The 25964-nt window shown below is 40.4% G+C and overlaps 2 protein-coding genes and 1 pseudogene across 2 annotated transcripts; all 3 read left to right on the top strand.

Annotated features, from left to right (window-relative positions):
• The first annotated feature begins 2863 nt into the window (after window positions 1–2863).
• LOC121622375 lies at window positions 2864–3770 on the top strand (annotated as a pseudogene).
• Window positions 3771–13252: 9482 nt separating this feature from the next.
• LOC121622376 (trace amine-associated receptor 1-like) lies at window positions 13253–15772 on the top strand. Its single transcript, XM_041959337.1, has 4 exons — window positions 13253–13293; window positions 13522–14256; window positions 14294–14406; window positions 15756–15772. The coding sequence occupies exons 1-4, from the start codon at window positions 13253–13255 to the stop codon at window positions 15770–15772; spliced, it is 906 nt and encodes a 301-aa protein (XP_041815271.1).
• An 8204-nt stretch (window positions 15773–23976) lies between these two features.
• Window positions 23977–24978, top strand: LOC121622377 (trace amine-associated receptor 1-like). Its single transcript, XM_041959338.1, has one exon. It carries the CDS (start codon window positions 23977–23979, stop codon window positions 24976–24978), a length of 1002 nt encoding a protein of 333 aa, XP_041815272.1.
• Window positions 24979–25964: the final 986 nt, after the last annotated feature.

Genomic DNA, 25964 nt, shown 5'->3' on the forward strand with positions numbered 1-25964 from the left:
TGTTCGCAAAATAAAAGCGATATTTCTGAAATTTCGGCAAAGTTGGAATGCGACTTGCAGGTGTTTCCATTGAACAGTGTTTTGCGAACCAGCCGAAATTCTCGTAAGTTCTCGGACGTCCCACGAGATGTGTGTGCGTGCTGTGCGTCAGTAAAACTTAACACAAAGCCCTATAATTCAAAAGCACATGCTGAAGGTGAAATAAAGAAATTATCTGTTGACTTCTTTCATTTATCACTTTGTTAATACGCGAGGCTCGCTCTGACAGCGTCAGCTCGCGCCGGTGGAGCAGCAGCAGAATACAGGACTGTGAATTGTAAAACAAAGTGTCCTTTGAACATATTTTCTATCAGCAATTATGTGTAAATATTAAAGTTAATGGCGTGCACACGTGTCTCCCACATAGCTGAGGTGCACACACTCATCACAAGTTCATCTCACGATTAATGAAAACGGAATGATTAGATTTTGCAAAGTGCGCACAGGACGAGATCACAGCTGTAAGCTTGTCTTTAACAGATCAGCCAGCGTGACAGCTGGAACAGCTGTAGTGTTTTTGTCTGCTACTTATTGAGATCCAGAAAACATACAAAATACACTACAAAATTGACAAGACGTTATATCTGACTGCATGCGGACGTCCCGAAACGGGGAGTCTGCTGACCTCGGAGACGTGTAAATTCGAAAAAAGTGTTTCCATTACACTTTTGCGATACACCTAAATATCGACACGTCTGAAAAACCACCTCATGAGAGCGTAAAAATGTTTTTGCGATATTTGGGAGGATTTTCGAAATTTAGGTGTTTCCATTACCGTTTTTTTATTGCGATATTTAGGATTTGTGCATTTCTAGGGGCAATGGAAACGCAGCTAGTGTCAAACTGGACTCCTCTGACCATGACTTTATGTACCTAATGGTTGGCTGTTGTTTACTCACCTTCAATGAAGATACAAAATTACAAGATTGTTGTCTTCTTTAATGACAAATCTACTACAGGTCCAGATGTCCAGGTTAGGTGACATTCATGTTCCTTCCTGCATGCACATTTTTTATTTCTTGGAATGGCTCTAATGTCCAGAGATCTGTAAAAACAAAGGGAAAAGATGGCACCATCCTCACGAAAGACAAATGAAGTGGAAAGTTATTCTGTTGAGAACAATAGAGTTGTATTTGCTGTTTTTACTGAGCTTGTCTAGCTAGCTGTCCGCCATTTTTAGTCATTCACCTCCTTGAGAAAAACTAATTAAAAACTCAACTCTCTTTTGTGATCTGTTGTAATGAAATGTATGTGTCAGGATGCATGAAGTTTGACATGTTCTGTCTTCCTGTACTGTAAACTGTAAATGTCCTCTGAGGTTGTATCAGTGGTTTGACAGCAATACACTGAGTGGCCTTTTGATGTGGATTGTGCAAGTGATTTCCACTCCTTGCTAGATTCCTTTCTCCAGAGAAGAGCATTAGAGGAGCATAACGAAAGAGTTAATGTTGTAAACTCTCAGTACTACAACTATTACTGCTACCGCTAATACTGTAAGCTACTACTGTAGCTACTATATGTGACTGTAGCTACTTACAGTGTAGCTATAAAAATCTGAAAAAAGATCAAAGATTAATATTTTTTGTTTCATGTCCTTGGAAAAAGTTCTTTGTATGACGACCTTAATTGTAAATCATACATTGGCAGTTCTGGGAAAAAAAAAAAAAAAAAAAAAAAACAACTCACAAAAGGATTTAAAAGGTTAATCTCATCTACAGTACAGTATGTTGCTGCGGCATCTAATGTAAACGAGACAAAAAGTCCCACTTTTGATTGGATGATTCTAGAAGTTGCTTGTTATGGAAATGAGACAGGGGTTGATAAAAGCAGGATTATGCCCAGTGGCTCAGTCATGGAGAACATCCATCAACACTGATGCATCAACTACTTTCAGCGTTTAAGAGGTATGACAAAAACTGAAGATCTGTATTTCCATCTAAAGAACATCATTGTGACGTTTCAATAATACAGAGAAAACATATTAATAAATATCTGTGTAATGCCATCGATACAGCATCAAGCTAAACCATTAAAGAAGGACCAGGACCACAGGGGACGTGTTTTTGAAGATTTACTTTCCTTCTTCGAATGGTGAAAACTGAAAATACATTACAATGCATTGAGCATATGAGCTCTTGAGATCGCAAAAATAAAGTGCACAAACTTCATCTGTCTTTAAACTAACACAAAAATATAATAACTAAACGTCTTATAAACACATTTTGACACTTACGGCATTGCCTTGTTGACTCTTCAAGGAAGATGGGAACAGATTCGTTTAATTACCGTCACACCAGCCATGGCATACCTGCTGTTTACCGTGCAACGATGCGAAACCGGAAGTGGGTCGGAAAAACCGGAAATGGTATTATTTCGCTAAAATTCTTCTTAATTCTTCTAAACGTACAAATAACCATGAAATATTTATATATAACAATGCTTAATGAAATTACAATTGTTTTTAGCCTTGTATTCATATGTTAAACCCATGAACTTATTTATTTACGAAAAGAATCACCTTAAGAGCAACACAGCATTGGAAGGAGTGCATAGTAGACAACAGTCTGCATTATGGTGGACTGGCTCCACCTAGTGGCAACTACACATACTACACTACAAACACTCTGCATCACAAGATGAACTGAACCAAATGAACAATTGCATTACAGGCAACACAATCTGTGTAAATGTTTTGTTTTAAATATTGTTAATTTTTTTATGGAAAACTGATTTGCAGGAACCCAGAAACATGGCACCAGAAGTCACTGTCGAGCACACTTATAATGACTTAGATCCCTGTTATGAAATACATAATGTTTCTTATATGAAGACAAGCACACCTTCCACAGTATGTGTATTATTGTATGTTTTCCTCGGCTCATTGTGTGCTGTCACAATATGTGGAAACCTTCTTGTAATAATCTCCATCATTTACTTCAAACAGCTCCACACTCCTACAAACTCTCTCATCCTTTCCTTGGCAGTAGCTGACCTGCTTGTTGGGGTTGTACTTTTTCCTTTCAGCATGGAATTCTCCATTAGGTCATGTGTGTTCTCTGAAAAATGTGTTTTGCAAAGTACGAAACAGCTTTGATTTAACACTGTGCACAGCTTCAATTTTAAATTTGTGCTGTATTTCTATTGACAGATATTATGCAGTGTGCCACCCTCTGACATATAGAACGAAGATAAATGTTCATGTTGTTGTGATCATGATCCTGGTGAGCTGGAGTGTTTCTCTTTTATCTACAATTGTGTTCATAATGGCAGAATTAGACCAGGATAAATGTCAAGAAGAGTGTTCTATTGATGTTCAACTTGCAAACATTTTGGGACTTCTTTGTTCATTTTACCTCCCAGTTATTTTGTTATTCTGTATCTACCTGAAGATTTTCCTTGTTGCACAGAGACAGGTACGCAGCATCCAGGGCAAAAAGTCTGGAGCCACTGCCAGTAAGATGGAGAGAAAAGCCACTAAAACTCTGGCAACTGTTATGGGAGTCTTTCTGATGTGCTGGTCTCCTTTATTTCTCTGTGTTTCCTTTCAGCTTTTGAAACATGTGTCAGTGTCATTTGCTGTGATTGAAAGTCTCAGCTGGCTTGCACTGTCAAACTCAATGCTCAACCCATTTATTTATGCTTTCTTTTACAGCTGGTTCAGATCAGCTTTCAGATTGATTATATCTAGAAAAATATTTCAAGGTGATTTTTCCAACTCAAAGCTGCATTGATCTCTTTTTTTTTTTGTAGTGCAGATGAGTCAGTACTGATCAATTTTAGAATAGTAACGTTTACGCATGTCATTAGTCTCTGTAGCCTGAACCTTTGCATCATGTATCGTATAATTTTATGATTGTTTTTTTTTATTATGCTATAAAAAACAACAAATTAAAGTTAAACACAGACAGAGGTTCAATATAATGAACTGTTAATTTAATCATGTAAATGGCTGATTCACACTATGTACAATTGCATATATATACACGTATATTCTAATTAGGGACACAGGGCAACGCACTGAGTCACTTTTGTTATCCTGCGCGTTTCTTCTATTATTATTATTAGTGGCACGAAGCAATACAAGAGCCACTCGCTTTATAGCTCAAAGAGCTATCGAGGCGATCCCGTGCATTTTTTCTTCCCATTTTTCATCTTCCGCCAGAATTTCTTTCTTTCCTCTCCCGTCAAAGTTCAATTTTAACGGGTTAGCCCCCACCAAATTTAAATAAAGAGGGAATTTGCACCAGCTGCCCTGCTCTGCAGCTCCTTTTAAACCCATACAATTTCCTGTTTTCTGAGTCGCAGCCTGCCGGAGTGTGTCTTTTTAAATCGACCATTTAGTCCTTTTTCTAAAGAATATCTGGGCATAAAACACACGTACATCTGGCCCAGACTTGTCCGCATCTCACAGTGTAATCGTTTTTTTGATAGCAGCTACAGTTTTGTCACAATCACAAGTTGTTCGGAAGAAACCGACAGCGAGGAAGTAGCTGTTCAGGAACAGGTAAAAAGTGGGAGAGATAGAGAGGTAATTATCAGCAGGTGGGGCAGAAGTTACACACGCACACACATACACATTCAGACACACATATACCAGACACATCTCCATGTAGGAACTGGTTGGGCTGCTTGTTCAAAATACTTTGGACAATTTGATAAATGTGTAGTTCAAGCAGACACACACACACACACATACGCAGTCACACACAACGACAGATACATACAAACAGACACAGTCACACACAAATACAGTTAAATACACACAGACAGCCTCATATACATAGACAGGCACAACGCCGTTAGCTCTATTCACGCCGTTAGCTCTGCTGGCTCTATTCGAAATGTTAACACCGTTTGCTCTGTTAGCGTTTGCGCCGTTAGCTCTATTAGTACCGTTAGCTGTTAGCTCCACTAGTGTTAGCTCTGTTAGCGTTAGCTCTGTTAGCTCTGTTAGCGTTAGCTCCATTAGCTCTGTCAGCACCATTAGCATTAGCACCGTTAGCTCTGTTAATAAAAGGAAACTTTGGATGATAATAGAGATGGTTCATTTCCATTAAATTTATTCATGTTTATTGATTCAGTTAATTAATTCATGTTAACAGAGACATGAAGCAGAGGAGAGAAGCAGACACAGACAGCTGAGGTGGTCAGCGGAGACAGACAAGGAGAAAGCCACAGAAACACTGGCACACACACACACACACACACACACACACACACACACACACATGCACGCACATACAGGTAACTTGATTACAGAGATACACACACACAGAAGACTTAATGTGATTACAGCTCCTCAATCATTGCTCAGTGAAAGATGATCATGTCTATGTTGACAGAGATGGTTCCCCCGGCAGTAGCCCCCCGTGTCCCTTTCAAAATTTCCCAGAGGGAATTTTCTAGTTGTGCTTGTTCCAACTTTTCCTGGTGCTTTGCGATGCCCACACTGAATAAAATATTCAATATAATACTGATTACTGTATGTCTGAGTTGATTGAAAATGTTGAAACTAGCACACTTTTAAATGCATAGTAAAATATTTGTAATAAAATTAAATGTACTGAATGACATTAGTGGGTGAGTTTTCCAAAACATTGTTGATCACTTGCAGGGTGAGCACATTTCCCCCAGCAGGAATGATCCTGATACTGGCCTCAAACTGTCTGCTCCTGCTGAGAGCTGGATTGTAAATGTGTGTAATTGTTGCCTCCATTCTGAACAATTCTGTGTCATTCATAGTGACTATTGTTCTTGTTCTGCACTATGTCTTGAATGCCTTCACAATATGGTACTGTAACTGGAACAAGTATTGAAAACGGTCTGAGACAAACAAGAAGAAGAAAATGTTTTATCACCACAAACACTACTTTAGTGCTGCACACAAAACCTAAACGTTAGGCTATCACATTAGGTGTTATCATTTCTGCTCTGATGTGTCAACAAGCTTGAGGAGGCCAAGTTCTTTTTTGACATTTAAACAGAGGTCTTGTTCATGTACAGTCAATGTCCTTTAATTGCCCTCCTTAAACATGACACAGCCATTATGGATAGAGATGCACACTGTGTGTCATGGCAAGCCCAGACCTTTCTTTCTTAACAGCTCGAAAACTTATGTTACAGTTTAATGTTGGTTTCTGTCAGTGGCTTAATTTGTAATCATCCTGCTTATGAGAGAAGCTAGACCCCACTTCTGTCATGTCTAATCAACCCAAAACCCATCATGATTTCATTTAAAATGTCATAATATATTGGACAGAATGAAAAGAATTCTCATGCCGTGTGGCACATCAAATCAAATCATGGTGGCCCACAGAATGATGAAAAATAGCCAGTTATTGCCTGACTTCTTTCTCAGTTTAACAGTAGTTTGTTTGCTGAATTATGTGACCTGAATTATTTAACCACATTTGCTGTTGCCACCAGTAAGTGCAAGTGTTGCCAAATCAACCAGGACTGAAATATTTGAGACTGACAATTTTCAGCGAAAAAACGATTCAAGACAGAGGTCATCAAAACAAATTATGATAGAATACAACTTGACTGGTCCAAACTGGTCCAATCACCAAGCCCACTTTACTGATTTACCACAGGTCAGATTCAGGGAGTGAAAAGCAAAATCAAGTGTGCAAAGGAGGGTACTGCTGTGAAGGAGCTGCGTTTGTGAGATACTGCCCTTTTTACGTAACATCAGCAGAGCTGTGACAAAAACACATGTGCTTACATAGACCATCAAAATGTCAAGCTGCTTGTGGACAGATTGCATCAGAAAGGCGTTCTTCACACAAACAGCATTTCAGAGTTGCTAGCAGCTATTGCATGTGATACTACCAGCAAGCACTGCATGTATCGGACCTTGTGAAGTGACGTTCCAACAAGATTGACTTCGAAGGACCTCTGGAGGGCACTGATCAAACAGCTGTGGTCCAGGGTAGACACATGTGAAGATCTCTGTCTGAGAATGACTGCTGCAAGCTCAGCACTGAAAGTCAGGCTTTCCTCTTCAGTGGCTGCCATAAGCAGGTTACAGTCCACATCTGTGTGGTGTAGAAGGCCTCATCAACATCATCATCACCTCTTCCCACCATGATGAATGTGCTGCATGAGCTCACATGGAGCCTGAATTGAAGTATGGCATGTGAAACTTCTGTGAGAAGTCATGCAGGAAAAGATCTGCTGGAGTCCAAAGAGGTCCTAACTTGCAAACAGCTCAGGGACTTAACAACAATGACACATACGTCTGCAGTATGTCCCAGCTGTGAAAGGTACACTGAAGTTCAATAAAAGAGATAAACTTGAATTCAGAAGGTGTACCCTTGTGTTCTTCTGTTTCATGAGGAAAACGGGTGTCAGAATATTTCCTTTCGTCATATTTTGTAAGTTTATTATGTTTATTTATTAGACTAAAAAAGCTAAGAGAGTTTGTGAAATGTAATAAATTGCAAACATGCATCTCCCATTTGAAACTATGAGGAGCGAGGACTGTTCTCTGCAGGTCCCCCATGCTGCAAACAAGAATAACTCACAGTGTATCACCTGTATCCTCACATACTGTGGCCGGTGAAGTTGGCCTGAGGAGATGGGAAAGGCATGTAGAGGGAAGGCTTGTCAGACAGTCTCCCAGGTATGTGAGCTGACTGGCATGCTTGGCAAACTGGAGAGGCAGGTTAGCTGATTGCTAATCCTGAAGACAAGGAGAACAGGTGTAAGTCAACAGTTTGGCAGGCGAAAAAGTACAACTGGCAAGACAAGCAAGCAAAACAAGGCAAATTTCTTGGCTGGCAAAGTTGCACATGTATCAACAATACAATGAGCGATATGCGTCCTTTCATACACTGTAAAAATTGACTCTTTGGATCAAATTAAAAAATCTGCGTCAACTTGTCACATGTAATTTTTTTAGTTTCTCTCAAATTAAAAAAAAATGTCTGAACAAAGTAAATAATGTAGTAATATTACCTTCAAAATATAATTTGAACCAAGGACAGTTTTCAAATACAATGAAATCATAATTTCAACTTGTAATATGCAGTTTATGCTTTGCATTAACTTATATTATCAACCTGGCTTGAGCCAAAATCTTATATAACTTCAAAGTAATATCTTCTATGAATACAATGCATTTTTTCACTTTGAGAAAAACTAATGAAATTGCATCTTGTCTTATCACAAGTAATCAAATTACTTAACGCCAACATAAAATTATGAAGAGACAAATTTCCAACTTCACATTTCTTTTATTATTGGCATAGTCTTTAGAGTACAACTGCATATAAATGAAATAAAAATATATATAAAAATAAATACTTTTACATTCTCAACTTTAGTTGGCACAAGAAACCGTTCAAAATGGTGAGGTAGGCCATATATAAAAATAAAAGTAGGCAATATATAAATAAAACATTGAATGAAAAAAAATATAAAAATAAATTCTGACAGTGCATTTAGCACAGAATAGCGCACACGCGCACACATACACACACACACACGCACAAGTGCACTGCCCTCCACTAATCAACAAATCACGGCCTTCCGATAATCGACTATGACAGCAACAGCCTCAATAAAACAAGTGCCATTTGAACTGAAACATGTTTGTTTTAAAATGGAACATGAACAAAATCACTGAATGACTGTCAATGAACATTGGCCTTGTTATCGATGGTGTTCGATGGAGGTACTCAACAACTTGTTATCCATTGCATCGGCTTGTGCAACAGCAACAAGCAATCTGATTAATACTAAGGCTCAGACTAGTTACAAGTTTTCAGTCCTGCAGCTTAGCAGAGAGGTTCTGAATCCTTCTTGACATTTGCCTACTTTCAATATCCATGATGATTTTTTGAAAGGTCTCAAAAGTATATTTGAGTTCCAATGGGTAACTCAGGTTGACTGCATAAGTCAGGCCAAATAGCATGGCACAAGCCGATGCAATGGAGAACAAGTTGTTAAGTACCTCAACACCATCGATAACAAGGCCAATGTCCTTTGGAGGGGCGAGATCGTCACCATCGCGGAGGACAAAGATGGCCATGGTGGCATTTTCAAGTTCTGCCTCTGCCTCTTCCTTTTGGACAACCTAAAATCAGATAATTCCCCATGGAGGGGGAGAGGGGGATTACTCATTCAGTAAATGATTATACTTGTTTACACTCATAATAAAAATGAAATTAAGTCCGCTACAACCAGTATTTTTTGCTCCCACTTAGTTTTTTATTTTTCCCGTGACGTGTCAGGGTTGCCACACTTCACACGTGAAGAAAAAAAAACAAACATACCACACCGGCCACTGTATTATTAGGTACACCTTGCTAGTGCTGGGTTGGACCCCCTTTCAGAACTGCCTTAACTGACTGAAACATCATTCAGGTAGGCTGTGCCATTCCAGCAAAGTTCAGTTGGTACTAAGGGGCCAAAATGGGGCCAAGAAAATATCCCTACGCCATTGCACTACCGGCCTAAACCGTTCATTTAAGGCGAGCAGGATCCATGCTTTCATTTTGTTGACACCAAATTCTGGCCATACCACCAGAGCATTGCAGTAAAAATCACTCATCAGACCAGGCAACATTATTCCAATCCTCTATTGTCTAATTTTACCCTCTTGTTGCCCTAGTTCTCCTCCCCTCTACTCCCCCTCTCCAACGCCTACTCTCCTGTCAGAAAACACCCTGATCTCAGAGCAGTCACTTACCAGGTACTCTTTGATCAGGTGCCTTACGTCTTCACACAGGTAGATCACAAGTGACTTCAGGATGCACTCTCTTCTTATGTTCAAGTCCACACCCTGTAGCAACAAAGCCATATCAAAAGATAAAATACACATCAGCTTTCAACTCACTAGAGCGAACTGAACTGATAAAAGAGGAGCTCAAATGCTTTACATCTGCATTTCATACCTGATCCAAAGGCTTAAGGGCGTCCCTGATTTTCTCCCCGACGGCTCCACCTTTTTCCCTCATGCCCCGAAGGAGCTGACTGCTCTGCTTATCCAAACCAGCAAAGAATCGTGCTTGTAGTGGTACTGTTGTGATCCGTAGAAATTCAGCATTGATCTGAAATACACAGATTAGACAACACATTTCATGTTAAGGGATATGATTGGCAAAGTTGAAAATGATCAGGAAAATAGTGTTTGCAGACTTGACTCTGGAATAGAGTTTTAACAGATTTTGACAGTGAGCCTACCTCATCTTCTTGAAACATCGCTGGCCACCGCTCCTGGAGTTCTTCTACCCTGGGCTGTTTTTCCACAATTTCTTGTCGACAGAGGGCAAATGTCTTGGCCATTTTTTCACGGATGATCTTCCCGTTGTTCCGTTTCTTCACTTCCTTCAAAAGTACCTGTCGCTCCATCTCAAGATTATCTGCCGTCTTACCAACTGGATAGGACGGCACATGGTTGGCCTCACCACATTTAGGTCGCTTGACATTTTTTGCTGGATGGGCATCAGCTGTAGCTTTGGTCTTTAGAGAATTGACTGCTAACTCAGGGCATCCAAGTCCCTTCAGGTGGGTACGAAGGTTTCCCAACAGCGGTTTGAATGGGACTTGACTCACACAGGACAGAGGCTAACTCCTGTACCACTGCAATGTCAACTTGACAGTTATATTCCTGCAGTAGCTGGGTTATGGTGTCATAGGTCACAGGGACTGAAACTACTCTAATCAAATAGTACAGCTCCTGCAAAAGATAATCAATGGCCACACTAGGGACCAGGAAAACATGCTCTAGTTTCAATAGCACTGAAGCAATTTTGTGTTCTATAGCACTGGACAAGTCTTAAGTATCTTGTCTGTCAAAGGCAGAACTAGCTACTTCATCCTCTGAAAAATCCTCATGTAAATCATCAGCATTAATGTCTTCAGAGAAATGGTGGATTGGCTGTACGCCCACAGCAATTTCAGCTTTTTAATCGCTTACAGAGGCTAACCTGTGATTTCTGTACCGATGAGTCCTGAATGAACCATAAACATTTGTTTTGTACGAGCAACTGCACTTTAAAATGCAATTTAAAGTCTCGTGATTTTTCTAATGCTGTCCTAAGTGCTGTAAATACTTGTTGAGAATTGAATTTTGCTTGTATTTACACAAAAGGCATCTCAAAGTTGTCTGCTCGTCCTTTTGTGGATTCAGTCTAGGGTGGCTTCTTGACACATGGCTCTTAAGGGAACTCCAGGTGGTAAAGGAACAAGGGCAGCCTGAATATGTGCAAGGATAGCCACGGCGGCGTCCAAAAAGAAGTTCAGATTGGCGTAATTTGGTGACACCACAATCTTTACACGTCCACATTCAGCAGATGACTGAAAAGGGGAGGATGGGGTGATTGGAGCACAAGAAAGACCCAAATTGTTGGCATTGTTGGTAGAAGTGGAAGAGATAGTGAAAACTCAATTTATGTAATAAAACTCCCCATCATGGGTGTTGAACAAAAATAATGTTTCTCAGCTGCAGAACTCAAATGGCATTCAAATATGAACACTTACCCATTAAACGTTGCTGCTTTTATCCACTTGATTTCAGGCCTAGAAGAAAGGACACACTTGTTAATGAGAGCAAAGTGACAAACAAGACCGTTTTTTTTCCATTGGAACACACAAAAATGCTGTTTTTCACCTTTTGTTTAAACAAAACATAAGTTTAAAGTCACTGAAAACTATCATTGGAGAAACGTTCAGGCAAAGTGCACGTTTTTTAAGACCTCCATTTTCACTTTTGTATACATCCCTTTCCTCCTAACATTACCGACATGTAACATTTGACCGGGGTGGCAAAAAGGCCTGTATGTATGTGTACGTGTATGTGCAGGCGGGGGCTGGTGAATACACCCCCTTCTACCTGTCTACACTACCGACATCTAACATTAGACCACGGTAGCAGAAAGGCCTGTGTTTATACGTGTACGTGGACGTGGGGGTATACCAACCTGAGCACTATGTTAGGGCTCCTCACAAACATTTGTTAACTTACTGCGTATGTATACGTGAAAACTCGACAAAAAACGTGAGAAAAGTGCGCCGGGGGCGGGGGTGCTGGCTGGCTGGTCAAGATTTTCAACCGACGATGGTAACTCTACTGTCGGGAGGAGGGGGTGGGTGGCTGGCTACGACATAAATGCAACGGACATTCCAGACGCTTTTGAAATTCCGCCCGGACATTTCATAAAGTCTCAAAAGGAAAACGTGTCCGGGAGAAAGAAGATGTCTGGTCACCCTACACATTACACATGTACGACGAGTTCAAAGCTTAGCAGACTCATCTCAAAGTGGAGTCCGCTAAGCTAACATCACCCAAAACGAGCAAGCTAATGTTAGCTCAACGTGAACGACGACATATGCATAACAGTCATGGCTTATCATCGACATCGTGTGGTAAAAGACAGCGGAAAGTCGCCTTGTATAAGAGTGGTGTATAATGTATGCACATATTCAACAGTCATGAACATTTCTTCACGATTTCTTTCTCTGGTCTTCCCGTCGGTGTGGAGCTATGGGTTTCGTGCGGTCAAAGAAAATGGCGGATCCAAAATTCAGTTCAAGTCTGGTTGTGGTGGCGTGACGTCAGTACGTACGCACATCACGTGACATACTACGTTTTCACTTGAATGGAAAATTGATATTTGATTTTAAGTCTGCCAAATACTTTGAACCAATGAGGCCTTGATTTACATTGAATGAAAGTAATATAATACATTAAACCGGACCAACGACAGAAACATAGCGATAATAGGTCAGTTCAAATAGATATCCTTCCTTACATCAATGGTTGCCCATGTTCACTTTTTACAGTGTATTGTGCAGCAGTGGTCGACTGTACTACCGTCCCTTGTGGAACACTATATGCGCTGTCTGCATTTTGGCGGTTTATGTCTGAGATTTGATGACCCAAAGAACAGTGACCAGGGAATCTGAATGTTTCTGCTCCATGTTTGTAATCTGGTAATTGCCTGACACGAACCTGTCACATTCTCAGATCTTGAATAGATCAAAGATTAATATTTTTAGCCAGGAATTTTTTTAATCAGACATTAGCAGGTCTGATAAAATGATACACAAAAATCACAAAATCACAAAAAGAGTGAAAAGGTTACTCTAATCTACAGTACAGTATGTTGCTGCGGCATCTAATGTAAACAAGAAGAAAACTTTTGATTGGACAATTCAAGAAGTTGCCTATTATGGAAATGACACAGGAGTTGATAAAAGCAGGATTATGCCCAGTGGCACAGTCATGAAGAACACCCATCAAGACTGGTGCATCAACTACTTTCAGCGTTTAAATGGTGATGTCATTTTGATGTTTCACTCATACAGAACAAAAAATATTAATAAATAACTATACAAATTTTCTGTTTTTAATATTGTTAATTTTTAATGGAAAACTGATTTGCAGGAACCCAGAAACATGGCACCAGAAGTCACTGTCGAGCACACTTATAATGAATTACATCCCTGTTATGAAATACATAATGTTTCTTATAGGAGGACAAGCACACCTTCCACATTATGTGTTTTATTGTATGTTTTCCTCGGCTCATTGTCTGTTGTCACAATATGTGGAAACCTTCTTGTAATAATCTCCATCATTTACTTCAAACAGCTCCACACTCCTACAAACTCTCTCATCCTTTCCTTGGCAGTAGCTGACCTGCTTGTTGGGGTTGTACTTTTTCCTTTCAGCATGGAATTCTCTATTAGTTCATGTGTATTCTCTGAAAATTTGCTTTGCAAAATACGAGAGAGCTTTGACATAACACTGTGCCCTGCTTCCATTTTGAATTTGTGTTGTATTTCTATTGACAGATATTATGCAGTGTGTCACCCTCTGACATATAGAACGAAGATAAATGTTCATGTTGTTGTGATCATGATCATGGTGAGCTGGAGTGTTTCTCTTTTACTTACAATTGGCCTCGCAATGGCAGGACTACATCAAGATAAATGTCAAGAAGAGTGTTCCATTGATCTTCAACTTGCAATCATTTTGGGACTTCTTTGTTCATTTTACCTCCCAGTGATTTTAATGCTCTGTATCTACCTGAAGATTTTCCTTGTTGCACAGAGGCAGGTACGCAGCATCCAGGGAACAAAGTCTGGAGCCACTGCCAGTAAGATGGAGAGAAAAGCCACTAAAACTCTGGCAACTGTTATGGGAGTGTTTCTGATGTGCTGGACTCCTTTCTGTCTCTGTTTTTCGTTTCAGCTATTGAATCATGTGTCAGTTTCAGTTGAAGTTTTCAGTTGTGATTGAAAGTCTCAGCTGGCTTGCACGGTCAAACTCAATGCTCAACCCATTTATTTATGCTTTCTTTTACAGCTGGTTCAGATCAGCTTTCAGAATGATCATATCTAGAAAAATATTTCAAGGTGATTTTTCTGACTTTAAACTTCTTTGATCTATTCTTTGGAGTTGGAAAGATTACACATGTCATTAGTCTCTGCAGCCTGTACTTTTGCATCTTGTCTGATTTAATGATTCTTTTTTTATTATGCTATAAAGATTACCAATTAAGGTGAAACACAGACTGACTTATGTTGTCTTCTATTGTTATGTTAGAGGAGACTGCAAATGAAGCCATCTCTGAAGAGCACTTGTTCCTTCACAGCCTCTGGCAAAGACTCCAGTGATACAGAAGAATTAGCCTTTACTGCCATTTGTATGAATCCTCAGTGTTTTTAATGCAGCAGAGAGCAAAGTGTTGAAGGGTCTCTCTGAGGAGTATATGGGGACTGAGTGATAGTGAGCACAGATTTGCACTGTTTCACAGCACAGGTGTTGAGGTTTGTGGTGGATCTGGGGTTGACCGTTGACTTAGTACCATCCGGTAGCCAGAGAGGAGTCACTGCTAACCACTTTGACCAGTTGCACCATCTTTGGCTACAAAATAACTTAGTCGACTGGAATCAAAATATTGCTATAGATAGAAAGACGCCTCACCTGGTGCAGAATTCAGATCATAGATGGATAGATTGATAGATAAGACTCAATTAATCCCCAGACGGGGTAAATTCAGGTGTTACAGGCAGCAGGCAATAGGGATACGAAAAAATAGCAACAGCATAGAGAAATACAAAATGCAAAAAAGCTGAATATATATTTGTACATTTTATACAAAGGCCGATATAAAAGAAAAAAATGTCAAAGAATATATATTGCCACAATGAGGAATGAAAAATACTAGCATAAAAATATACTGCCGAAAATGTGAGAGAATTTCACAGTTTTTACACAAATTGCACATAGTGGGTTCAGGATAAAGTAAGAACAGCATTTAAAATATTGCACACTAATGAATATATATTGTTCACAGTGGAATACATGTATGTATGCAGGTTGAGTACGTAATGAGAGTAAAAAAACGTAATATTGCCCAAGGTAATTTGTGTATGATAAATCACACATCAGTGCGAAAACAGTCTGAATATGGACCCAGTGCTACATTAAGCAACACTGCAGTTGAACACTCTGACAGCTGTTGGTATGAAGGACCTGCGGTAGCGTTCCTTCTCACAGTGTGGATGCAGCAATCTGTTGCTGAAGGAGCTGCTGAGGACCCCCACTGTGTCATGAAGGGGACGGGAGGAGATGTTAATGATGGATGTCAGCTTGGCTAACATCCTCCTGTCACCGACATCTTCAGTGGTGTCCAGAGGGCAGGCCAGGACAGAGCCAGCTCTCCAGACCACATTGTTCCATCTCTTTCTGTCCCTCTCAGAGTTTCTACAGCCCTAGCAGGCCACTGGGCACTTTATGTCATATAATGTTATAAACAGTGTCCCACATACTCTTCTGCCGCAATAGTTTTATCCACAGCAAAGACAACAGAGACAGTACACCTGTTTTAAGAGTTTACACTGCCAGTTAGTTACAGAATAGATAGATTCTACTATGCCACTACTCGACTGTAAGTCACTGAATGGTTTAGGGCCATAATACATCCCTGATATGCTTAAAGAAAAAAAGAAAAAAAAAAGTAGGACTTTTAACCACAGCATTCCATGGAACACTTGGTTACTCTGAGTCTCTGGCTTTAGGATAAGATAAGATATACTTTTATTGTCCCTGTGGGGAAATTTTTCCTGGACTCCGTCCAGCTGCAGTTTACAAGTGTAAACAGAAAGGAGAGAACCAAACAAGAAAGTACAGCAGCGACATACTTCACTGAAGTAAATATATATATAAACAAAATAATATTAAAAATATACAAATACACACACACACACATATATATATATATATATATATATATATATATATATATATACACATATGTATATACATACATACACATACACACCTATATACAAGAGAGATATAAACAAATTATATTGCACGGATAGGAAATTATTGCATCATGTATCCTATTGCACTAAGAGGTACTGTTGGTTGTTTAGCAGTCTGATGGATGTTGGCAGGAATGAGTTTTTATAGCGGTTCAGCCTGGTTCTGGGGACCCTGAGTCTCCTGCCGGAAGGTAGGAGCTGGAACTTATGGTGTAAAATGTGAGTCAGGTCAGACACAATTTTCTGTGCGAGTCTGGTGACGGACAGCTCATTAAGCAACTGGAGGGGAGAATGATTCCTGACCCCTATAATCTTCATGGCAGTCTGCAGCAGACTGGCAATCTGTGAGCTCGACTGCACAGTCAGGTTGCCATACCAGGCCGCAATGCCGTATCTGATTATACATTCCAGTGCAGCCCGATAGAAGAGCAACATGATCCTCTGCTCCACTCCATAGACCCTTAGTCTGCGTAGAAATTGGAGACGCTGTTGGAGTTTGGAGCAGAGGCTTCCAACATGTACCTTCCACCTGAGTGTGTTGTCGATGTGGACCCCCAGATACCTGTATGAACCCACCTCACTGATGTGTTAGTATACATATAGTTCTTATAGTCCATATAGTTAGTATAGTTCTCAATGACAACTGGCCTATGGTCCCCGACGGACTTTGGGTCAAATATCATCTCTGTCTTTCCCACATTCAGCACAAGATGATTTTGGTCACACCACTGGACAAATTCCTCTGTTTCTGAGAAATAGTCCAGTGGGCTACCGTCAGCATGCAACAAGCTGATTTTAGCTGTGTCATCAGAGAATTTATAATAAAGTTCTCTGAGTGTGTTGTTACACAATCATTGTGTACAATGTGAAGAGGTCGGGGAGCTGACACAACCCTGTGGGGCGCTTGTGCTTATCAATCTTGGTTCCGAGAGGGCGCTGTTGACCCTGACTTGCTGTGTGCGCTGTGTCAGGAAGGAGTGATACCACCTCAGAATGCAAGAATTCACATTCATCTCCTTCCGTTTTCCCATAAGCAGGTGCAGCTGCATAGTGTTGAACGCTGAGCTGAAATCAACGAACAACACACGTGCATAAGCTCTGGGGTCCTCGAGGTGTTTGCTGACCAGATGAGTGACGCTTGTAATAGTGCCTTGACCCTGCTTATTGGCAAACTGAAAGGAGTCCAAGTGTGTATCTACTTCCCTCCTGAGCAGAGTCACCATCATCCTCTCAAAACACTTCATGACTATGGAGGTTAGAGCCACAGGCCTAAAGTCATTGTTGACCACAGGACATAGTTTTTTAGCCACCGGAGTGATTACTGATTTTTTCCAGAGACTGGGGATGGTGTATGAATCTACAGATCTCTGGAAGATGGGGTACCAAGCTATTGTAAGCTCCTCTGCACAGGATTTGAGCAGAAAAGCAGATATCCCATCTGGTCCTGTGGCCTTTTTGGTGCAAACAGACCTGAACATGGATTGGACCCTGTGAGGATGAATCACCAGCATTGGGTCCTGCTCAGTTGCTGATATCGACCTCAGAACCTCCTCACATTCAGAGAAGTCCTGGGTTTCAAATCTTAAATAAAAGTCATTCAGCTCTGTTGCCCTCTGCTGGTCATTCAGGGTGCTGAGACGTTTTTGAGCAGTATGTTGGTGATTCTCCTCATAGTGTCCCACGTTTGTCTGGAGTTGTTTGCCGCAAAGTTTTTTTTCTATTGTCTCTTTGTGTTTTTTTTTTTTTTTAGCTTCCTTGAGCATGTGATTCAGTTCCTATTGTACCAGTTTGAGTTGAACCCTGTCCTGGTTCCTGAATGCTCTTTTCTTACAGTTAATGCAGTCTTTAACCTCCTTGGTGATATATTGTTTATTGTTGGGGTAGACAGTTATTTCCTGACGTAAATTTGGGTCATATTCCTATACTTTAATAAGTTTGATTACACACATATATTCTGTTAATAGTTAGATTACATGCATATGCTTACATTAATGATAGTTGGATCCTGATATTTTGATTTTATTCATATTTCTGCTGATGGATTGTGTGACTGAACAGAAATTCTATTTCTCCTGGGTAAGTTTTTCCTTTATTATTCATAGAAGTGATTTAGACGAGGAGTGATTCTTTGTGTGCAAAATATATCTAAGGCCAGTGTGACCTAGAACAGGAGGTTTTGAGATAAAGGCCTGGCATGGGGGAAATCTTGGAGCCCTCGACTTAAGACAAAACAGGTTGGCGTCAGGGATAAGGGTGTCTCTAGATTTGTCCTTGCAAACAGGTTGCTGGGCCAGTGATGTTAGATTGTCAAAGATGACCAAGCAGAGGAGAGAGAGCGCCTGGAGTCAATGAGAAGGAGCCAACAACGTTTTCAGCATTTCCTCATGTTCTGTCTATAAAATACTGGGTCAGGGAGAGATAGTGTGTCAGACTTCGTGAACTGACCCAACTCTGTTGTGGATCAGGGAAAGGTCGAGAGCTCTATAATCTTAATTATTCTACTGATGTTAAACTTAAACTGATTTTTTGGGACTCAACATCCTCTCCTATTGCTTCATTAAAAGAACCCAGAGGACCAGAGATTTTAGAGACTGTCCTCGACATTGCTTTTTTGGTATGGTTGTGTCCACACAGAACTGGATGTAGTCTGTGACAGTCTCTGCAGCAGTGTCCCCATCCAGCCCATGAAAGATGTTCCACTCTGTGCAGAGGAAACATCCTTAAAGGGTCTCAATGCTGTCCTCAGTCCAGACCTGAACAGTCTTTCTCTGTGGTTTGCTATGTTTGAGGGCTGTTTTGTAGGTGGGGATGAGATGTATTGTCTTGCGGTCTGAGTTAGAGAGTGGGGGTTTGGCTCTTGTGATGGCTGCAACTGCTGCCACGCAGCTGGTATAAATGTCGGTAACCCTCCTACACTCACCTTAGTTTTCTTTACGTTTAATTATTCATTTAGTTGACCTTTTTGACCTCATGACATCCACATTGCACATACAGACAGCAAATACATTAAGGATTACAAAGACCTTTTGGTTTCATACAACACATACATATTTATTTAGCATAAGTTGACAGTACAGTGGTTTCTATTTGTAGCCACACATTTAGTTAGCTTCTGTACAGTCACATTGCACTTTGTCTATTTAGTTTGTCTTTAGTTCTAATGTTGTTTTTTTTTTGAGTTACCAGTGTTGAGGGTCTCGCTGCTGCTGGAGGGACATTCGGGCCAGGCCTGAGCAAAAGGCATGACTGCTGGAGCAGACCTGTTAAATGCAGGAAGTGGCCAATTGGGCTACACCAAGTGCCTGCAGCATCGGGGTGTGATTTTTAAATGTTTAGTTTAGGATTTTCTTTGTTTCTTCAAATTATAGTAAAGCCTTTGGTGTTTTTGTTTAGATTAAATATCAAGATAGCCTTACTGACAGACAAGTTGTCCTGTTGTGTTTTATTTGTAATCTAGTTGGTAATGTTTGTTTCTTGTTATCCCCTTCTTTTCACAATGGTCTGATCAGCGACTATATATGTTCCCCTTTGTGTGCAGTTTGTGAGGTCTATTGTGTGTGTTAGGTCTGTTCTTGTGTTGGTTAAGTCAGTTAGGTCTATTTTGTCTTTATTATATTAGTTTGGTCAGTTCAGTTCTATTCAGTTAAGCACTGTTCAGTTGGCCTCTTTTATGGGCCCAGAACTTTATGTATTGACTTTATTTTCTTGTAAATAAATCCTTTTTTTTTTTGGAAATCCACCTGTGTCTCCTCATGCTTGCCAGCTTGGTCCCTCACACTCTACTCACATAAGCATTCTGCACATTTCCAAAGCATTTGTCCAGGATTCTGTCTCCTCTTGTTCTACATTTCACATACTGATGAAAACCTGCGAGGGACAGTTCCAGTTTGCAGTGGTTGAAGACTGCTGAACGCAGTCTGTGATATAGGCAGCTGCACTGGCAGTGTTCCCGCTGGGGGGGACGTACACAGCGCAGAGGGTGATGTTCCCAAACTCCCTTGGCAGATAAACAGGCCTCAGACTCAGGCAAAGAAGCTCCACGTCGGGGCTACAGGTGGTCTCCCGCACCGTGTGGTGCCCGCACCAGTTGTCATTGATGTACACACAGACACCCCCACCTCTGTTTTTCCCCGACGTCTATAGTCCCTGAGGACTAGTACTAGTACTGGCCTATAGTTACTGGCAGCACTGTGGAGGGTCTTCTTTGGTAAAGGAACCAGACGGGATGTCTCCCACAACACTGAGACCTTCTCCAGACGTAGGCATGCAAGAATAACTTTACTCTAATTATGCATTAAGTTTCTCTGTTTGGTGTTCCAAAGGAGGTAAACACACAGTCTAAACTACTTGCACTACGTTTTTATTGTATTCTGTTCTTTTTATGCTATCTTTTAATTCTCCTTTAATTACTATTTTATGTACTTTGACTTTCTTTTAATTGGATTTTATATATGGATGTTGTTTTGCTTTAATTTATGTAAAGCAGTGGTCCCCAACCCCCGTGGATCAATTGATACTGGGCCGCACAAAAAATTGATTATTTCGTTTTATTTATTATCTGAGTCCAAACAATCTTTTATTTTGAAAAAATATTTTATTTTGAAAAATGACCGGATTCTCACGGTTACATCTCAGTCACTCAAGCAATCAAATTTAACACACAAGCTAGCAAAATGAGTAAAAACCAGACGTCTTTTGAAAGTTTCTTTGCGAAGGGGAAAAGGCCCAGTGAAGAAACAGAAGAAAAGCTGACAACTTCCAAGAAAAAGAAAGCTTTTAACAGACAACACCAGGAGTCCTACTTGAAATATGGATTTGTCGTGACAGGTGATTCCCACACACCGAGCCCGCTCATCATCATGAGCGGCGACCGGCTTTCTAATGAGGCAATGAAGCCTTCAAAACTGCTCCTGCAGTGAATGGCTGTAATTCTCAAACGAGCCTAACTTAATGTTACGTTCTCCAAAGAGTAATAATACAAGAACATGAGGATCCGGCATAATGTATAGTGAGCAGGGACCATAGGAACCTGCTCACAATACATTATCCCGCTTAGAACTCTGCTTACTACGAAAGCATTTAATAAAGGGACACAAAATAGTGATTAAAACATATTTTATTGATTTAAAATAAGCCTACTCTCGTCTGTCACCGCTCTCACTGTGCCGGCAAGCAGAAAACTTATTTCTTTACAGTTATTCAGCGTAATCATGTCAAATGTGGAGAAGTGATGGGACCTGAGAGAGACGTAGCTGGCGACAGAGTTTGGTTTACCGCTATTATTACCGCTAGCATTTGCATTAGCATTAGCTAAATGGTAGCATCGGTACTGGCCACTACCTGGAGCATCTCCTAGACAGGCCTGGGTGGGGGGGGGGGAACTCTGGGATGCCACAGTTCACCGCCTAGCCTCCACGAAACACTGTTGAAGGGAGGTGGCAAGACGTAGCCTTGCTACAACCAGACTTAGCTACAACCAATATAAGGAAAATACCCCATGAGTCAGCGAGAGCAGGGGTGGAAGATTACTCACAGGTGGATTGCACGGTAACGAACAGGATAACGGATATGACTATGCCTTGGATACATGACTCAGTGAGGAATGGGGGAACGGACCCATCTCTTAGGGCCAGAGGTAGCAGTACTCAGGTGACAGTGAAGGCAACTAAGGAGAGCAAAAGTTGTGCAGCAGAGGATAAGAAGCTTCAAGTTTGCCCATGTGGCTGGCAGAAAATAACATCGATCTGAGGCCTTAGAACTAATCAGGGAAGGAGGAAGTGTTCAGCGGTGGAAGGTTAGAGTGGCCGCATCGACCAGTATTTCTTGAGAAGTCAGTCGAATCAGTCGGATGAAGTCCAGCGACAGGTAGGCATTTAAGAAAGCAGTGGAGGAAGGCGTCAGAAGAAGAAAGGGAGGGAATTAAGGTGTTGCAGGAGGAACTGAGAAGCAGGTTAGCAGTACTCAGAAGGGCAGAACACCTTAGGGAGAAGAGAAAGAAGAAGCAAGGTCAGCATTTTTGGAACCCCCTTAATTTTGTAAAGGGCTTGTTTAATCAAGAAAAAGGAGGGCAACTTAAGGCAACAAAATCAGAGATTGAACAGTATTTGAAGTCGACGTATTCAGATTCAAAGGAGAATAGGAACATAGGTCTTCCACCTGACATGCCACCATTAGGGGAAGTGGAGCAGGAGATGGATGTGAGCCCACCTAGATGGAGAGAAGTTGTGGAGGTGGTCCAAAGGCTTCTTCAGCCCCAGGGCCTAATGGAGTCCCCTACCATGTCTATAAGAGTGCACCTGGCATCTTAAGGACACTATGGAGATACCTGAGAATAGTTTGGGAGAAACAAAGTATTCCAAGAGCATGGTGCAGGGCAGGAGGTGTCTTCATCCCTAAGGAGAAGGAGTCATCGGACCTTAGCCAGTATCGGATGATTTCTCTCCTAAATGTTGAGGGAAAGATTTTCTTTAGTATCGTAGCACAGAGGCTGGCTAATTACTTACTGCTTAGAGCATACTAGCATGATTTGGCATCAGATTCAGACAGCTAAGAGGGAGAAAAGAGACTTGAATGTTGTATTTTTAGATCTGGCTAATGCTTTTGGCTCAGTGCCACATAGCCTTATTTGGAGTTCCTTTCACTGCTTTAAAGTGCCGGAGATAGTTGTTAACTTGTTGAAAGCATATTTCCAAGACATCAGACTGTGTGCAAGTATCGCAGAGCTCACAACAGGCTGGCAAAGATTGGAGGTTGGTATTATGGCAGGATGTAAAGTTTCCCCGCTAGCTTTCACAATGGCTATGGAGGTAATTATTAGGGCTTCCAAGTGGGTCGTAGGTGGGGAGAGACGGCAGAATGGAATGTGTCTTCCACCAATTAAGGCTTATATGGATGATATGACACTGCTAACTTCAACAGTGCCATGTACAAGGAGGTTGTTAGATAAAGTCAATCAGAATCTCAAGTGGGCTAGTATGAAGATTAAGCCTAGTAAGTCAAGGAGTATTTCAATATACAGAGGGAAAGTAAGTGATAGGAAGTTTGCTATAGATGGTGAGGAAATCCCAACAATTAGGGAGAAATCAGTCAAGAGTCTAGGACGGTGGTACAATGTGGACCTGAATGATGTTGAACAGGTTGTGCAATTTAGAAAGGATGTTGGGTTAGAGTTAGGGTTAGGGTGTCTGTATAAAGAACAGTAGATCCTTTAGCTTTTCTAGTTTCAAAAGTTTAAATTGTTAAAAACTGGTAAAACAGACTCAAGGACACACACATACACAGTTACTGTATTCTTCCGTTATTGTGTTATGTATTATCGTATCACATGCAAACATGATGTAGTGTATCCCATCTGATTGGACAAGAAACATTTATATTCATGATAGATGTAAATCTATGAGGGAGTTGATAATTTAAATAGAAAGTCTTCTGCACAGTGGCATAGTGAATAAGGACTCACATCAACACTGATGTGTCATTATGGTATGAAACTTAAACTACAATTCTTTTGTAATCTTAACTTCATATCTTTGTTTCCAAAGAACATTGATGTTGTTGTGGTTACACATGCTGAAGTAAATATCACAGTATCTAAAAGGTTTTCTCACTGTAATTGGTTAATATTGAAAAATTGAATTGCAGGAATCAAGGACCATGGAGCCAGAAGGGACTGTCAACAGGACGTACACTCTTGATGACATACATCCCTGCTATGAGTTAGATAATGGAACTTATGTATTTACAAGCAACCCTTCACTAATATGTGTATTATTATATGTTTTCCTCGGCTCATTGTCTGTTGTCACAGTATGTGGAAATCTTCTTGTGATAATCTCCATCGTTTATTTCAAACAGCTCCATGTCCCTACTAACTACCTCATCCTGTCTCTGGCTGTGGCTGACCTGTCTGTAGGAGTTTTGGTTTTTCCTTCCAGCATGGCAGTCACTGTAACCTCATGTTGGTATCATGAAGGTTTATTTTGTAAAGTACGAGGGAGCTTTGATGTGACTCTAAGCACAGCCTCTATTTTGAACTTATGCTGTATTTCTATTGACAGATATTATGCAGTGTGTCAGCCTCTCGCTTATAGAAGTAAAATAAATGATCGTGCTATCGGGATTATGATCCTGGTGAGCTGGGGAGTTGCTGCTCTAATTGGAATTGGCATTGTAATTGCAGGGTTTAATCAAGGAAAATGTGAAGAAAGTTGTTTAATTGATGCTCTAATATCAACCACTCTGGCATGTATTTTCTCATTTTACATTCCAGTCATAATAATGCTCTGTATCTACCTGAAGATTTTCATTGTTGCACAGAAACAGGCAAACAGCATCCAGAACACATCCTGTCAGAGCTCAAAGTCTGGAACAACTGTCAGTAAAATGGAGAGAAAGGCCACCAAAACTCTGGCTATAGTTATGGGAGTTTTTCTCTTATGTTGGACTCCTTATTTTCTTTGCATGATCTTTCAGCCTTTAACATATGATATAACACCAGTAGCTGTGATTGAAACCCTTAACTGGTTTACACTGTCAAACTCAATGCTCAATCCATTTATTTACGCTTTCTTTTACAGCTGGTTCAGATCAGCTTTTAGAATGATCATTTCTGGAAAAATATTTCAAGGTGATTTTACCAACTCAAAGCTGCTTTAAAGGCTTGGACCACAAAGTTCGACCTCTTTACTCTGCATTGTATAGTTTTACTGATATTACATCTTACACTGTATCTCGGTTTCAGATATTTATGTTTTTATTTAAATATAAAACTTCATTGCAAATGGAAAGTGTCACAATGCATTTGGTCAACTCTTCATGTGATTTCAGAGTATCTTCTTGTGAATATCTGGGATTTGTGCAACAGATTTACACACCATGCACGAAACACATGATATTGCAACACGTTCTTGCAGAATTTGACAGTATGTATTTAGTGTAAATGAAGAGTTAATTTAAAGTCACTCCTCAGGCAGGCATTTGAAAGACTGGCTGTGAGAGTCATAGAGTAACATAATGAAAATCATATATATGATATCATAATGATATCATAATGAAATCATGTTAACACACCTGTCTCACAATGTGATGTTGTGGCCTTTCCACATTGTTTAACCACATCCCATATTAATGATCTTCCTTCAAGATGCTTACATCAAAGTTTTTACCTTCACCATCATGCCAGATATAATAATTTTGTTTGTCTTCTGCAATTATTTTTCTAATCTTTCCATATAATGCTGACTGAAATATTTGGTATTTTTGGAAACTTTGGCATGATAACTTATATTTCTTATGCAGTTTTATGTGTCTGAACAAATATTGATGATCTTGATGATCCAACTGTCATTGTAATGACCCAAACAATGACTACACACAGTTAAATGCCACCATCGTGCCACATGTAAAGGTAGAGTAGTAGTATTACAGTTTAAAATGTGCTTGTTGGTTTCTTATCCTGTAATATTTGAGTGTTTCCCTTGCAAAAATAACTGGTGGACAAGCTTTTCATGGTTACGAAACATGTCGCAGGAAGGTACTAATTTCAATGTCATCATACAAAACATAAGATGTTCACGAACTGCTTTCCATTCCATACAATACATATATCTTTTTACTCCTGATAATCCCATCAGTCCTCCTAC

The sequence above is a fragment of the Chelmon rostratus genome, chromosome 18 (genome assembly GCF_017976325.1).
Source record: "Chelmon rostratus isolate fCheRos1 chromosome 18, fCheRos1.pri, whole genome shotgun sequence".
Classification (NCBI taxonomy): domain Eukaryota; kingdom Metazoa; phylum Chordata; class Actinopteri; order Chaetodontiformes; family Chaetodontidae; genus Chelmon; species Chelmon rostratus.